Raw genomic sequence first — 17253 nt, 5'->3', positions numbered from 1 at the left:
TCTAAGAGTTAGAAAATCAGCTATTCCTGCTGGCTATGAAGTGTACAACACTGAGAAATTTCAAATGGAGGATGATCACACCTCATTTGAAGAAGCCATGAGAAGTGATCATTCATCAAAGTGGCTTGAGACTATGAAAGATGAAATGAAATCTATGAATGCCAATAAAGTTTGGGACTTGAAAATAATTCCTAAAGGAGCCAAAATAGTAGGCTGTAAATGGGTCTACAAAACAAAACTTGACTCTCAAGGGAATATAGAGAGATATAAAGCGTGACTTGTGGCAAAAGGCTTTACGCAAAGAGAAGGGATTGATTACAATGAGACATTTTCTCTAGTCTCATGTAAAGATTCCTTTAGAATCATAATGGCATTAGTGGCACATTACAATTTAGAATTACATCAGATGGATGTAAAGACGACATTTCTCAATTGGGACTTGGAGGGAAATGTTTACATGGCACAACTAAAAGGTTTTGTCATGGAAGGAAAAGAACGAATGGGATGTCGCCTAAAGAAATCCATTTATTGATTAAAGCAAGCTTCAAGACAGTAGTACTTGAAATTTGATCAGACAATAAGGAATTTTGGGTTTAAAGAGAATGTTGATGACTAATGCTGGCAAGCATTCTCAAAAGATAATCTGGGTTCACTGCTTCAAGAAGTTCATATTGACTTGCAGACTTAGGTAGCTCAAGCTCCAATGTCCTGATACCTCGATTGTCTATGAATACTGGAAAAAGGGAACTAAAATCCAGTGATTCTATGCGAAGATTCATCAAACACAGTTGCACCAAGTTTATCAATGGTCAGCTTCAGAGTAGACAAGGACGGAGTATCCAAAATGAGTGTATCTGGTCGGATACATTTCAACTCCAAAAAAAACAAGTCTGGTGCATGGACAACCAAAGACCGTGGGACATTTGATACCTCCCAACGGCAAGCCTTTAGATAAAGAAGGTGAATCTTAGGGTCCTTGAGCCCTTCGACTCGTATAAGATTAAGAGTGAAGGCAAGGGAAGCACCCATTCAATTGGTTGAGATCTTCATCATCCAACCTAATGAACTCAAGCATCAGATGAGTCAGATTTGACATTTTCTTGAGCCCCTCAACAGAAAGCCATGCATTTTTAAGTCCCAACTTGATGAGATTTTGACCTGTGTAGAACCAGATCATCGCATGCAACATTAATCAGCAAGACATCTAGAGTTAAACAGAGTATAATGATTGGCTTCTTCATCATGAACATGATATATATGCGCATATCTAACAAAATGCCAGAAAAGATTTACTTCCTTAGCAAGAAATCACATCAACTCTTGAGTTCAATGTCCATATGGCTATGACCAAACATATTATCTAATCTTTGAGAAAAATTAGGATTTGCCACTCCATTGTCTGTATTCAGAATTTGCCATACATTACCTAACCACCCTGGACCAACATGACAATGAAGCATAGAGCAACAAATCCTAAATCTCCCCCATTTCTCCAAAGTGCACATTACACACTAAACAAGCTAGAGAGAGGGATAATAGGTACAGACATCAGTATAAACAACTAGAAACTACATGAAAAAGATAACAAAAAAATTAGACTATCTGATAGCATAGCAAAGAACAACCAACCAACCAATCTACAGAGCAAGGTGCCATGTTCCAAGGCAAGAGCATGATTAGGTCAATTTATCCTCATGTTATTAGCAATTTTCAACAACCTAGAGAGCAAGTTTGCACTTGCAGCTCCTTCAAACAGTACGCTACAAAACCTTCTATTCATCCAAAAGAGGGTAGATTATAAAGGGGAAAAAAAGCTGAATGGGGCTTATAAGATGTGCAGGCAGATTTAGTGCGACCACCACAACCTTGTTATGTGCACCCAAGATTTGACCATTGGGTGTGTGTGGGGGGGGGGGGGGTTGCGAGACCTATCTAATCACTTACACTGATTATTCTCTCTAGTTTGCAAATACTTTACGCTTTGGATAATGCCATGGCCTCCAAAACATACCTTTGACCACTATTTTCTATTAGAATAAAAATCGACATCCTAATAAATTTATGCTTCTATGAAAGTACTTTCCAAGACAACTCAATTAATATGGTCTTCAAGTTTATAAATACTTTAAAACTTATTTATGATCAAAGTTTTAAACGTTTGAGTCTAACCCTGCCCAAAATGTTAAGTACCTGCAATCTGGAGGGTGTAGGTGTTCAGCATGGAAATATTAATTTCTTCCAGCTAGCATGGATAACAAGAGAGGGAATCACATAAAGTGACTAGAATATTTCTCCAAAACTATAGCAGGCATACTTTTTCATGGCACATGTGATATATGTTTTGGGCAAATAATACCTACAAACTCCTAAAATATGAAAAAACTTGATTGGATTATTTGATCGTCACCGCAAGTTAGCTCAATTTGATGCGATGCCTCATAAAAAAACCTAAAAACCTGGTTCTATCGAGCTTACAAAATCATTAGGGGGCCTTGTGTTATACAACACATAAACTATGGTGATTAGGGGAGGCTCCCTAGGAAACAACACACACACACACCCGTCCCTCCTCCTCCTCCTCCCACCACTGCTTGATATGATTATGAAGTAAACATCAAACGTCTACACAGAAATGTAGTTACTATTCATTCGTGTTGTACCACTACTGTGTCATAGATTAGTAAAGGAATAATGGTGTGCCGGCGTTTTAGCTCAATCAAACATGGCATAGCCGAAGGCAGACACATCAAACGCAATCAAATGGCAATCAGAGTTAAACCTAGCATATAGTAGTATCAGTAGAACTCGTATGGTTTTCAATATAAGCATAGGTTGTTAGGATGATCTCCACCGGTTGGCCCAACAGTTAATTGGGCCCTTGATCCGTGCCCTGATCGGGGGCGCTCAGTCGGTTATCCTGGCTGATGGGCCCCATCGCGCAACGCCATAAAAGGATGATGGGGGCTGGGGCACAAGACATGAGGTCACCGGTAGTCGCCAGCCCCACCCCAAAGTTCCTAATCCTAGACCGATCTAGAAGGGCGTGCTGTGAGCGACGGAAAGCGCCATCACCTTCGCCGCCGTCACTGGACCGCGCCTCCACGTCGCTGCTACCTCGACGGCGGTGCCATGGCCATGACTTCACTGGGCGAGGTACATCATCAAGTTCCCTATCTAAGTTAAGTCATTACCCACTAGATCTGCACCTAGAGGTCCTACAAATCCCTTCGATGGTACCAGAGCCAGGTTGGTGTGCGGATCTATTTTTGGGTAGTCTAAGTTTTAGCATTTAGAAGGAGACGAATCGGAACAAACGAATCCAGTCGAGTTAAACCCTGACCCTAACCCTAGTAGAAGAGCAAGGAAAGGAAGGGGGTTTTCCTACCTAGGAACCGCCCACACCGTCACCACCGCCGGACGTCGTCTCGACGCCGCGCGGGAAGTCATCCCAAGCCATCGCGGGCGTGAGGACTTGCCGTCGTGTGGTCTCCGCCTCGAACTCGGGCCAAGGGCACCGCCCGAGGGCCGCTCGACGATGGCGCGCTCAACCTCCGACGAGCACACGCGCCAGCGAGGGGCCCCGCGGTAGCGCCGCTTTCCCACCGCTATAGCGCAGGAAGATCACTGAAGCCTCCACCGAGCCACGCACACGTGCTCAGGGCGCCGTCGCTAGACCGCTCGACGGCGGTGAGCTCACCCTACGGTGGGTGCGCGCACCGGCGGCGGACACCGTCAACTGCGACTGTCATGGTTTTTAGAGAGAAGGGAGAGAAAGCCGGCCGTCACGTGGTGAAGAAAGAGGAGGGGAATGGGAAGAAGTGATCTAGGGTTCAGGGGGAGGAGACCAGTGAGACCGGGTTTTGTACCTATGATATCGTCGGGTGGCCATTGGATCAAGACGGACAGCAAGGATTCGTCGGCCTAGTTTTGGCCCAGGCGGAGCAGCGGATTCCCGCCCTAGGCCCAGGTTGTGGCCTGGGCGTGGGGAGGCGCCGCGCTGCGGGTGCGTGTAGGGCCGCTGCTGCTGCTGCTGCGGACTAGTTTCCCCAGGTCAGGGCCGAATGAATAATAAACTATTTTATTATTTTCAGAAGCAAATTTTGATTAGTTTTTTTATCTCTATTCAATTTTGAACCAACGGGATAAATTGTTCAGAGAGTAGATGAGTACAGTGAAATGCTTCTGAAAAGTAGATAAATTATTTTTTTTATATTTCGCTGCAAAGTTTAATGTTTATTATCTTCTAATTAAATTCGAACCAACAGGAGAATTTAATTTGAAGAGCAAGTTATATTTATTTAGTAAATTATGATTATGTGTATCCTCTAATTAAATTAGGAATCAACGAGAAAATTTAAATTATAGGAGTAGTCCGATTTGTTTAAGTTAAATTATGGTATTGTTATTTTTTGACCAACGTTGATGATAACAATATTATAATGAAGTTTAAGTTTAAAGTTTAAATCTCTGATAAATCTTACACCAAGGTGGTTAATTTTTTAGATAGTACATAAGGATCAAGAAATGCTTCTGAACTAATAGAATGCATTATATTATCATGTTTCCGCTGCAATGATGTTGATAATCTTCTAATTAAATTCGAACCAACGAAAGAATTTAATTTTGAAAGAGTAGTTATATGTCTTTAAAGTTAATTTATGAGTTTTATGCATTAATTCTATTTTCTGTCCAATGGTGATGTAGAATTGATACAGAAGCATCTTGTAAGTTTTATTTTTTAACCGACGAGATCACTCGGTTGCATGGCAACAGGCTGCAATGCTGGGGTATGTGAATGAAAAGGCTTGAGTTAAGCCCGTTCAGGACATTTGTTTGTTAGTTTACTAATTTTCTGATTAAATTAGAACCAACGGGAAGATTTAATTGAAAAATAAAGTATAAGTGAATGTTTTAGTCATCATGACTAAATTTTTCGTTACGGTAATTTGTATATAGATTTATCTTGTATGGGGAGAAGTTTGGCATAGTACTTATGCTAGTCAATCCTACATGGCGAGAGAAGTTTTGTGATGACTCATATGTTTTTGTATCCCGCGTAGCGAGAGAAGTTTGAGTGGCTCTTATGCGATCATAGTATTAACCATGGCACAATAGAAATGCACCATCATGGTCAATACTAATCAAAGGACAAAAAAAAGATGCAAGCGTGACTTGCAAATGTATAGTTAATAATAGACTTCGTCGAGTTTTTGAGGTGGAATGAGGAAAATGTACTCCTATACGGATTAAGAAATAACTTTATTTGCATGGCATAATCATGTGAATGAAGTAAGTCATAAGTGTCTCCTCGTTCATAATTTTCTGAATAGTTCTCGAAATTATGGTAGTATAGTTCATGCCATATTTTGAGGGGGAAGAATTGTGAGATGAATTAAGAGTAAGAATTAAGATCAATTAAGAAACTACTCTTCATTAAGAGTAAGATAAACAATGATACCCCTAAGCATAGAAACAGTTAAATTCCTGGATTTTTTAAAGTTCTGAGAGGAAGATAGCGTAGTCACCATCAAAGATATTAAAACGGTGCTTAAAGTGTCATATAAGGTTTTAACATATTGAACCCAAATAAAAAATTGGAAGATACACTATCTTTGTAAAAGATGGGACGATCAGGGAGAGCACGGTACGTAGAGACCTATGACTTGAAGAGAAGCAGGACTACGTGCCTACTTTAGTGATTCAAAACAACGAATTTTTCGATACCTGTTGATGTTGTATGACTTATACAACACCTGTTGTTGGCTCTTCGTAGAAAATGAATAATATAAACAAAAATCTTGTGATACAGGAGCCTGTAGAATCAATTACCTCTGGGTAATGAAGAGCAACAATAGCCCCACATGAAAGTGCCAATAGCTAAGGCCCTAGTAGGTCTCAAAGAATTAGTAAACCAGTTTTCTAATAACTATAAAGTCTATGTTAGTAAAGAAATTCAAATAGAGTGTGATCCCACCTTATTTGAAGAAGCCATGAGAAACGTTTACTCATTTCAATGGCAAGAAGCTATGAAAGTTGAAATGAATTCGATGAATACCAACGTTGTTTGGGACTTAGAAGAAATTTCTAATAGAGCCAAAATAGTAGGCTATAAATGAGTCTACAAGACAAAATGTGACTCCAAAGAGAATGTAGAAAGATATAAAGCATGACTTGTAGTAAAAAGCTTTACGCAAAGAGGATGAATAGATTACGATGAGAGTTTTCTCTCCAGTCTTATACAAGGATTCTTTAGAATTATAATGGTGTTGGCACGTTATAATTTAGAGTTACATCAGATGGATGTAAAGACGGTATTCCTCAACGGGGATTTATATGAAAAACGTTTACATGACACAACCTAAAGGTTTTATCGTGGAAGAAAAAGAACGTATGAGATGCCACCCGTAGAAATTCATTTATGGGTTAAAATAAGTCTCTAGACTAATATTTGAAGTTGATGAAACAATGAGAAAGTTTTAGGTTTAAAGAAAATGAGAAGGATAATAGCGTTTATGCAAAGTTTAAGAATGAAAAATTAATTTTCCATATCCTGTGTATAAATGGACATTCTACTCACTAAGTAGTGATGTTAATCTGTCATTGGAGAAGAAGAAGTTCGTGTCCTTAGGTTTTCAATATGAATGATCTTGGTGAAGTAGAAATTCACCGAGATAGAAGAAAATGAGTATTAGGACTATCGTAAAGGCATACTTAGAAAAAATTCTAAAGAAATAAAGTATGCATGCGAGTAAACCTACGCCTGCTCCTATAGTCAGGGGTAATAGATTTGGGAACTTTAAGTGTTTCTAGAACTGATATGAGATTGATCAAATGAACATGGTTCCATATACTTCAGCTGTTGGAAGCTTAATGAATGTACAAGTAAGAACTTACCCTGACGTAGTTTACGTATCCGGGATATTTTGGACAGAAGTCCAGTCCAGATATAGATCACTGGAATAGAGTTGAGAATGTCTTGCAATTTTATAAAGTATCATAGGCCTCATGCGGAGTAAGAAAGAACAAGTACTCTCAAATAGTTGAGGATACAAATGTTAAGTCTTGACGAGATATGTAGTGAAATTCCACAGTAGTTGTTAACACTTGAAGTTGGAGTATTATTGTGGAAAAGCTTCAAAGAAACAGTTGTGGTGTCATCAGTGATGCATACCATAGTATAGCTTGACATGAGGCTTAAGGAACAGACAAAAAGAGGTTAAGGGAATTAGTACCCAGATTTAACAAGGTAGTCAACAATAATAACAATTTAAAGTAGTTAACTCCTAAGACAACAGGTCAAGTGTGCTGCTAAATACATTGACATTGAATTATATGTTGTAAATAAGAAAATACAGAATCATTTTGAAAGCATTGAGCATATGAGTACTAAGCAAATACGTGTGGATCCGCTTACCAAAGGTTAACCACCCAATGTGTTCAGAGAACACACAGTCGACATGGGTTTATGAAAAAGTCTATGATTTCTGAATACTAGGGGCCTAGTTAAGAATCTGTTTTAAAACAAAGATGTGCATTGTAGCTGTTTGATTTAGTGGCAACTGACCATGACGATGAGACACGCTCTATGCACTGATCTATGATGAAATAGAAAAAAGATAAAGTAAGTTGAGTTTAAGTCATAAGGTGAGATTAAGGGGGGAGAATGCTAGGTTGATCTCCATCAGTTGGCCCAATGATCAATTGGCCCTTGTCCGTGTCCTGATCCGGGATGCTTAGCCGGTTTTCAAGGCTGATGGCCCCCTGTCACGCAGCGTCATAAAAGGACGGTAGAGACTAAGGCACAAGACATGAGGTCATCGGTAGCCGCCAGTCCCACCCCAAAGTTCCTAACCCTAGACCGATCTAGAAGGATGTGCTTGTGAGCGACGAGAAGCGCAATCGCCATTGCCGTCGCCACTGAACCACGCTTTCACGTCGCTGCTACCTCGGCGACGGCACCATGGCCTAGACAAGGTACATCATTAATTCCATATCTAAATTAAGTCATTACACGATAGATTTGCAGCCGGAGGTCCTATGAATCCCTTTAGAGGTAAATCTCCTTGAAAAAAGAGATCGCATACAGTAGTGTGAGATGAGTGGGAGCGCCTCCGCCTTCCGCCAGCACGCCTGCGGCCAGTAGTCAGCGATCTCAAGCACGCGGAGAACCGTTCCAGCGGAGGTGGCCGCCCACGCCGCCACAGCCTGGCCGCTGGTGAGGTGCAGGTCGTCGGCCTCGTCGAACTCCCCCTCCTCCACCCACATCGCGTCATCGGGGGAACCCTGCCCATCGGCCGTGTCGAGCGACAGGGGCCGGAGGTGAGGACCGAGAAGCGAGGCGAGGTTCGCAGTGGTCGCACGTAAAGCGGGGGAACCACCCGCGCCCTCGCGCCGGCGGCGGGCGCAGTCGGCGGTGCAGAGGCGGACGCGGGGGCAGAGGTAGGACGCGGCGAGGAGCGCCCGCGAGGCGAGGCGGCAAGCCGCGATGTCGCCGGCGTCGGCGACGCGGCCCAGGACGTCGGCGAGGACCGCCGCCGGGAGGGCGTCCAGGGGGTCGCCGGAGCCTGACATGTGGAGATGGATTCTGTGGATGTGGCGTGCGAGCGAGTGTCCGCAGTCCGCACAGCGGAAGCGGCTGGAAATGACTGAAGCGACAGGAAGCCCAAGCTCAGCCCAAGTTTATGGGGCCGAACGTCTCACTGGACTCGATCCACACACACCAAAATAATGACGATAGTTTACGTTGAAAAGGAACTGAAGATTAGTTAGTTCTAACGATATTATAAAATTTTATGATCTAGTTGGTACTCATCGAGTTAGTTTCAAATTAGTAGATATGCAACTAAAAATATCTTTCTTTTTATATTACCAAACATATTCTACATCATTTTTGTTATGTGTGCTATAAATAAATCATCATATATGTATATATCAAGTATGTATGATTATATATATCTTTATTTTACTAACCTATAAATTTTGTTGACTCTCGGTAGGTTGGTCCCCGATGAGTCGGACCCCCTGGTATCTGAATCCTAGATCCGCACTTGGCAGCAACATGTGTTCGGGCCGGTTCTCCCTATATTTGAATCCTAGTCCGCCCCTAATGGCAGCTTATTTGTTCCCTTAGGCCTCGTTTGGTTGGTTGAGAACAATTTCTGGCCAGAGGCTTCCTTTGATAAATTATATATCGTCGGAACCAATCCCCATCAGGAACGACCCTGAACAGGCTAACCGAACGGTGCCTTAGAAGGATTTTTTTTTAATAAGGGGCGTTTTGTATTATATCAAGCACATCTTACTTGAAGGGCCTCAGCAAGCTCCCAATTACGGTCTGCAGAGAAGATAAAAAAGGGCAGAAGTTGCTGTGATCAAGGTTGGACCAACTGAAAAGAAACTACTGGAAACGATTCTTGAAGATCTGGGTGGCTAGCGAATGAGCAGTGATGTTATGCCTCCTATGAATCTTGAAGATCTGATGTTGCACGTTCGTGTTGTTGTGCTTGAACTCTATTCAGAAGAGGTCTGAGAGCGGCATCAGCCGCGTCACAAGTGACAACATGTGGACAAGGGTCTCATTGTCACATATACAGTTCGGGTAGTCGACGCACCTGCTCACCGGAAGCAGAATAATGGCCGCTTGTCCGTTTCGCAGATCTCACTCTCGCCGGAAAGCAGCCACCGATTCCCAGCCGCGCGCCGCCGTCCTGCCCTGACGATAAATCCCCAAGTCGCCACCGCAGAGAGGAAGACAACAAATAGAATGCTGTTCTCGCCTACCAACGCCGCGCGATTCAGAGGTCACATATGAAATTGGCACGCCAAGATTGAGCACACTGATAATTTTAACACCCAAAGCAATAGATGCAGATATTGCTTGATAATTTTAACACCCAAAGCAATATTGCTTGATCTAATGTTGTGAGCAATGAATATTCAGAGGAACCCTGCCCACAACAGATCTGCAGCAACATGTGTTCGGCGCCGGTCCTCCCTATAATTTGAATCCTAGCTCCGCCCCTATTGGCAGCAATATGTGTTCCCTAAGTAGGATTTTTTTTTTAATAAGGAACGTTTTGTATTAGATCAAGCACATCTTACTTGAAGAGGCTCAGCAAGCTTCAAATTTACGGTCTGCAGAGAAGATAAAACAGGGCAGAAGTTGCTGTGATCAAGGTTGGAGCAACCGAAAAGAAACTACTGGAAACGATTCTATCCTGGGTGGCTAGCGAATGAGTAGTGATGTTATGCGTCCTATGAATCTTGAAGATCTGATGCTGCATGTTCGTGTTGCTGTTCTTGAACTCTGTTCGGAAGAGGTCTGAGAGCGGCGTCACAAGTGACAATATGTGGACAAGGGTCTCATTGTCACATATGAAACTGGCACCGCCAAGATTGAGCACACAGAAAATTTTAACAGCCAAAGCAATAGCCGCAGCTTCCGCCATGAGGACCGATGATACAGCAGGGAACAACAAAAAACATGTTGGTTGCAGCTCAGTTTTTTCACATTAAAAAATCACATGCACCATAATTGAGCAACACTTACTGGAGATATTTTTGACACCAAATCAGAAAGTTCAGACAATATAATCAGCTTATACAGCCCGCTTATACAGAGTAGAGGTTAGGGGTTTGAGTAGATGGTATGCAATCCTATCAGAATTGTCATTCTGGAACCTTTGGCAGGCGCGCCTCGAATATGCCTTGAACTTTGAACACATATTATCACTTTATTCTAATGAAGGGGGGAACCTTTTTTCTAAAAGAAAGATAATCAACTTAGACAGCCTGCTACTTTCTGTAGATACCTCATGAAAAAAACATCGTGCCTTTGTTTGCATACACTCCTCTCTCCTCTCTGTAGAACGCAAGGGCAGGTCCAACCCTTGTTGTCTGTTGATGACCATCCAGTGAAGAGTCAATCGTACAATATGATCCGGGGCGACTGTTCAGTTCTCTTTTTTTAGCAACCCAAGCTTCTTCGGTGCTGCTTGATACATGGTAGCTGATGAATAAGAATTCTATTCAAAAAAATGTTTAGTCGTCAAAAGTGTTTCAATAAAACCCAAGGCCGGGCAGGGTCTTCAGAATTCAGATCAGTTGTCCAGTAACTTCCCGATGTTGAGAAAGAAGATACAAGGGTTCCTCAATCATGAGGAAATCATTTGTGTACCCTTCAATGAAAAGTATCAGATCAAGATTCTCACCATGGTATTCATGCCACAAACGAGTTGTCTCATTTTCAGAACATATGGACAATTTCTGAAACACGGAACAAAATTGTTAATAAAGAGGCATAAAATATAAGTAGCATTGTTGTCATCAAATATTAGGACAAAATGAAACGCAGTGGAAAACCTTCCAGTGGGTTTTACCTGACCAAAACTGAAAATCAACACAGCTCCAATAAGCAGACACACTCAATATGAGGAGTATGAGGAAACATATCCACAGGAATTACACTCTTCAGTTCATAGCATCCTCTCAAGTCTCTCTCCTCCTGCAGTCAAATTATTGAAGCAGCAACTAAGTATCACAAGAGAACTAAAATATCAAAAGGTATTGGTTATGTGCCAATAGGAGTAGGGCAAAACATACCACGCCATGACATAGATAGTCCAAATCCCGAGCACAAGTAGCTGGATTACATGAGACATACACTATTCGAGGAGCTTTAACTTCTAACAGCCACTTGATTAACTTCATGTGCATCCCAGGCCGATTAGGATCTGTATAATTCATTGTTGTCAGTTGGGTTACGAAGCAGACTAGAATTACAACTGATCCAGCATATAGCTTCATAAAGTTTGAAACTTCGTCTCATGTTTGTTGTATATAATTGTGACACTCATCAGGCTGCATACCAAAGATGTTGTTGCCTGTAAGTAGCTAATGAAAATACTAAGTTAAGGCAGATTTAGAAAGAACTGTTGCTGTCAAACAAATTTTCTAGGGAACATCATGGCGTAATTAAAATTTGAATGCCAATGAATAGTAGCAGTATATGAACCAATACGAACCTGAGATGATTATGTCAGGCTTTGGAAATTCCTTCCCGAATGATTCATTGATTTTATTGAGGTCCCCTTGAACAAATGTTGCATTATTGATACCATTCAACTTGGCATTCTTTCGCGCATCTGCAATGGCTTCAGGGACAACTTCATATCCATAAACATGCTTTGCCCTGAGCCAAGCAGAAGTGTGTTTACTAAAAATGGTTGCCATAAAGTGGTTTATTGTAGTAGCAAAATGGTTTATGTTAACCAAGAAAGCAATTAGACTCTCATAACTAGTAATATCTGTCTCACAGAATATGTACAAACAGAATATGTACACCCAGGGAAAAAAAACTACCTTCTGGCAAGGGTCAAACCAATGGTCCCAGTTCCACAAAACAAGTCAAGAACAATTTCAGAGCCATCTCCTTTAAGGCCAGCAGAGTCTTCAATAAGCCTGTAAAGAACATCAGCCTGCACGAAGTCATAGCGGGAGAGGGGCTCAGATCATTAAAGGCCAGGAAGGGACTTCATTTCAACATTCAAATTTCTGACATTTACCGGTCTTTCTCATCTATACGAGCATACAAGCTCATTTTCTGCATATACAGTTCTTATTTAACTTATGCTTTCTTTAGTTCTTTTCATTCACCCTATTGAAGAGGGGAAAGAAACACACGATGATTGGAGAGAAACACCATGATGGAATGGTACGGTTGTGACAAGAACAAAATGCAATAAAATGTCAATATCATTCAACAAAAACAAACCTGTTTTGTATTAGTCTGAAAAAAGGAGTTGGCAGATATCTGGAATGTAAGTCCTCTCAACATCTCTGTAATGTTTGGCTTCCCGTACAAGGTATATTCTTGTTCACCCACAGATGTATTGCCAACAGATGAGTTCACATTATTTATGACACTGACCTGCATTTACATTACGGGAATGTCAATAATTGAGGCCCAAATATGGAAACCAAACTAATTAAAGCCTGTTTGGAAAGGTAGTTTTGTCAACCAAATCCCTAGGATTCACTACAAACTTGAAATAAATCTTAAAAACTCCTAGATCATTCCTTCCATTCCGAACAGACCTTTAATTGGCACAAAAAATAGAACAGTCCTTACATAAAAGAGCTATTTTAAATTATAATATCTATCATCACAAAAGTAGCTTAAGAATATTTTCGTCATTATTAAAGTTCAGAACAAAAAGGAACCAATTACATACCACTTCAGGTATTTTTGTGATTTTGTCAACAAGAGGCATCAATAGATCTGGTTTATAACATGACGTCACAAAATTGACCATTATTTCTGGAGTTCCAGTGCTGAAGTTTCTGGAAAAAGAACAAATAAAATGGAATCTTTAAAGGAACTCATCACACAAAATGATTTGCTCAATGACCAACAAAAGGATCAATGGTAGTTTACATGGAAATATTATTCCCTTATCAACATTACTTGAGTTTTAAAAGGAAAATGTAGTCAGAACATCTTCCTATAGATAGAGATATATGATCAAGCAGCTAACAAAGCAAAAATACCAACTTGATTAACTGTTTAAAACTTTAAATATCAAACCACATTATCACAAGCGCTAGGTGCTAGTCAGAGGTCAAGCTCCACCTAGCAGCTAGGTGAGACTATGATGTTGTAATTTTCAGATGTGGGTAGAGTGATGGTATGTTAAATAAAAGATATTTGGTGCATCGAAACAAAGAATTTGACATTATATTACAACCATAAGTTCCATGACCATAGTTTGTCTTTCTTCATCTCTAATTTATCCCACATTGCCAAACTTGGATCAAGTCCTAAACGCCCTAGGGGAGAAATCACCTAGGTTATTGTGCTGCCCTGCCTAGAGCCCTATGCACCACCTTTTGAAACAGAGCTGACGATCGAAACATGTGTAGCATTGTAAAAGCACATCTTCTGAATTCAACTTAAAATGTTATATTTGTTTAATGGAGTGAGTCTTGTATATGCATTTTTTATAGTTAAATTGTAGCAATTAGAATGTACTATGCATAAAAATGGCATATTGGAATGCATGGAATAGATGGTGTCAGACACGCGAGTGTGTGACACTAAGATGAAAAACAAAAACAGAAAAAATTATATTCAGGTTTCAACCAGCAAAATGAGATATATGATAACACTGGTAGAACATGTGAAAAACACAAGATGGGATGCCATACCTTCCAGTTCTTATCATAAGATGCTTGAGAAACCCAACATGCTTATGGACATCATAAGGCGTGAGGCCTATGGTAGGATCCATCCAGGTTTCTTGAACAACTGCAAGAACCTATGGACATTAGCAACTAATCAATTCAGCATCCCATATTGTCAATCAAACAATAAAAAAGCTATGCGCTATTCACCCACCAATCACAATCAAGTAACATGATCACCAAGTAACAATCAACCAACCACATTAACATAAGCAACAAAATGCTGTTTAATAAACAACCTAGCTTTGACATAACCTCCAAGCCACATGGTTCCACACTTGTAGTCCAGAAAGATTAGAATACAGGTACCAGCTATAAACAATATGTTTCCACACATAAGCAAAACCCTCCTAGCAGATTATCAAATACAACTACATATTTCTCTGATGTAATGTTTAACACCAACCCGCAACTCCATTAATTATATCGATTGCAGACACTGCCTAAGCAACCCTGTTCAGACATTATCCTATGGAATGTTACCGAAATCGACAACATTAAACCTGAACATATCATCAGTTTATTTTATAGGAGATTCACTCTGCTTTTAAGAAAGCAAATAAGTCTGATACAAAGCGGACTACCAGCATTCAAAAGCACAGTAACATACTAAAAGGAACCAAACATATCATCATTTTTTTCTAATAAAGCAAACTTCCTACATCACAATTAACCAATTCATCACCTTATCTGCTGGCTCACTCTGCAGAAAACATTTCTGCACATGTAGCACCTTGTCGAAGAACCCTGGTGCGTGCAGTCCAAGCGCATATCCATCAGTTTCGTTTGTTTCCTGCTTCACCTCCACCTCCTCATCCTTGTCCTTCAACTCTTTTTGCACCCATCTCTTCGTCCCAAATGAGAACTCCATCTGCAACAATGAAAACACAAAATGGCATGAACATCATTAGCATTCAAAACGTTCAAAACCAATCCACCATAAACTTGATACGATTAGATTTATAAGCAATTGTACTGTCCAATACACATAAGTTTATAAGCACAAACAATATAATATAAAGTAAATGAATGGTCAAAGTATAATTTATGAGACCGTGGCATTTTAAACTCCACCTTATAAAACGGAATGGAGGGAGTAGTATTCAAAACGCCAAAACCATCCACCATAAACCCTGCAGTTAAACCTCACCTTGTTTCTGTACCGGAATATCTCGTCGCACGGCACGATGGGTTTGAGGATCGCATCCGGCTCCGAGCTCTCCAGGCGCTTGGGATCAAACTTGCCAAAGTTCACGAGCAAGTCGCGAACCTGGAGATGCTTGTGGCGGATCTGCGCGGCGTACGCGAGAGACTGGGTCTTGCAGCCCCCGCAGTCAGCAGCGAGGGGGCAGGGCGCCTCGACGGCGTCGTGGTGCGGCTCGAGGGTCCTGAGCTTGGCGGCCTCGGCGAAGGCGCCGCGGCGGAGGCGGCTGACGCGGGCGACAAGGCGCTCGCCGGGGAGCGCGCCATCGCAGAGCAGGACGAAGGTGGAGCCCGCGACCTTGCAGACGCCCTTACCCTTGAAGGCGAGCGCCTCGCAGGTGAGCTCGACGGTCTCGCCGCGCTTCGGGAAGTAGCCCTTGCGGGGCGGAACCGGGGACAGCGGCGACTGGGATGCCGCGGGGGTAGGCGCAGGCGCTTCCGGCGCTGCGGCGGCCACGGCGAGGAGGCGGCGGCTGTGGTGGAGGGGGACGCCGCGCTGGAGGCGGCAGATGGTGAGCGGGGTGACGGCGTGGGCAGCCATGAGAGTGCCTGGCTGCGGCGGCGTGGTGTGGAACTGTGGATGGGCAATGGACGGTGGAGATGGCGCGGGAAATAATGGCCCCGCACCTCCAATCAGTTAGCAATTCCAGGCCCATAAGCATGGGCCGAAAACCACTCAAAATACAAAAATGGGCCGATGTAAGTATTGTAGAGATTTTAAATCTTTTTATTATACTATATACTCCACGTCTTATTACTTCTAAAATTTATACCGAATTATAGAGCATTCTATGTGGTATCCATATTAAATTTAGCAAAAAAAATGTTAAAAAGGGATAATACAATTTGAGGAGAAGCACTTTATTGCCGTTTCTTCTACTCTTCATCTTTCTACATAAAATTGTCGTTTATTTTTCATAGCTATTTGCTAACATCACAAATAGCAAATTGTTTAATTATATGGCAATGTGTTTTTTTAATATTTATGCAGTTATGAAAAGAAAGTCAAATATTACATCTCTTTTTATTTTAAGTGCTTTACCAACATATGTAGGGTAGTAAAAAAATGGAATTTAACCCATTCATGCCTAGTTATTTCGGTTTTGTATTCGCTGCTTTAACTACAACACTAGCTTTATTTATTGGCTTGCTTATTTGAAATGAATTGGATGAATAGAAGGATCTTTCTTTTGGATTGGATTCCTGGTATTCTAGACTTTTAACTATCAGTATGACTTTTTAACTGTGTTATATTGTAAAGTGTTGAATAAAATAGCCAGAAAAATAGCATTATAAGTCAGTAGTACTCTTTTATGCCTATATTTCAATTATCAGTATGACTTTTGAACTATTTATATTGTATTTAGTGGATGATTTCAACTTAATCCATGAATTTAAGCCTTACCGTATTACTTAATGCTATAATAGATAATTTACCGAATTGGATATGAAAATTTTTCGACGGCATATCCTAAACTAAAATCCTGGATTCACCACTGCTTGGCAGGGCGGTGGACAAGTTCCACTAAAAAAATAACCAATTGAGCCATGCTTAGCTCATGATATACGCAAAAAATTTGCCACAACATAAATTCTATGTATCCAAAAAATAGTGCCGTGTAGCATGCTGTGGTAATACCATGATATAAGCAAAATATCTCGCCACCACACAAACGCTGAGAGAACCACGAATCACCATGCAGCATGCTGAGATATCCAAAATCACCACGCGGCAATGATGTGATATACGGAGATACACAAAATAACTCACCAGAGCGTCTCAAAAAAAAAAAAACTCACCAGAGCATA

The 17253-nt window shown here is 41.3% G+C and overlaps 2 protein-coding genes across 5 annotated transcripts; both read right to left on the bottom strand.

The window, feature by feature from the left end:
• Positions 1-863: 863 nt before the first annotated feature.
• Positions 864-8630, bottom strand: LOC136457529 (F-box/LRR-repeat protein At4g29420-like). Its single transcript, XM_066457561.1, has 2 exons — positions 8085-8630; positions 864-1158 (listed from the first exon to the last, which is right to left on the bottom strand). Exons 1-2 carry the CDS (start codon positions 8569-8571, stop codon positions 1001-1003), a joined length of 645 nt encoding a protein of 214 aa, XP_066313658.1. The 5' UTR covers positions 8572-8630; the 3' UTR covers positions 864-1000.
• Positions 8631-10540: 1910 nt separating this feature from the next.
• Positions 10541-16013, bottom strand: LOC136457528 (uncharacterized). 4 transcript variants are annotated; one of them, XR_010759742.1, is made up of 11 exons: positions 15392-16013; positions 14927-15112; positions 14206-14315; positions 13233-13341; positions 12773-12928; positions 12361-12476; positions 12024-12190; positions 11602-11732; positions 11379-11503; positions 11211-11265; positions 10541-11024 (listed from the first exon to the last, which is right to left on the bottom strand). XR_010759742.1 is itself a non-coding variant. In XM_066457557.1 (10 exons), exons 1-9 carry the CDS (start codon positions 15983-15985, stop codon positions 11396-11398), a joined length of 1677 nt encoding a protein of 558 aa, XP_066313654.1. In that variant the 5' UTR covers positions 15986-16013; the 3' UTR covers positions 10541-11265; positions 11379-11395. The 4 variants fall into 4 exon arrangements, 3 of the variants coding, with proteins under 3 accessions (XP_066313654.1, XP_066313656.1, XP_066313655.1); XM_066457557.1 differs by having other exon boundaries at positions 10541-11265; XM_066457559.1 differs by lacking the exons at positions 10541-11024; positions 11211-11265; positions 11379-11503 and having other exon boundaries at positions 11726-11859.
• Positions 16014-17253: the final 1240 nt, after the last annotated feature.

Source organism: Miscanthus floridulus, chromosome 6 (genome assembly GCF_019320115.1).
Source record: "Miscanthus floridulus cultivar M001 chromosome 6, ASM1932011v1, whole genome shotgun sequence".
NCBI lineage: Eukaryota > Viridiplantae > Streptophyta > Magnoliopsida > Poales > Poaceae > Miscanthus > Miscanthus floridulus.
The sequence above is the reverse complement of the archived record's forward strand: the minus strand, read 5'-3'. Positions and strand labels throughout refer to the sequence as shown.

Excerpts from the sequence above, each read along its gene's own strand:
- LOC136457529 (XM_066457561.1), bottom strand. The coding sequence starts at position 8,571 with ATGTCAGGCTCCGGCGACCCCCTGGACGCCCTCCCGGCGGCGGTCCTC. Across the intron at positions 1,159-8,084 it reads CCCACTCATCTCACACTACT|GTCAAAATCTCATCAAGTTG; the intron begins GTATGCGATCTC and ends GGTTCTACACAG.
- LOC136457528 (XM_066457557.1), bottom strand. The coding sequence starts at position 15,985 with ATGGCTGCCCACGCCGTCACCCCGCTCACCATCTGCCGCCTCCAGCGC. Across the intron at positions 14,316-14,926 it reads AGAGTGAGCCAGCAGATAAG|GTTCTTGCAGTTGTTCAAGA; the intron begins GTGATGAATTGG and ends TAATGTCCATAG. Across the intron at positions 11,504-11,601 it reads ACTATCTATGTCATGGCGTG|GAGGAGAGAGACTTGAGAGG; the intron begins GTATGTTTTGCC and ends ATTTGACTGCAG.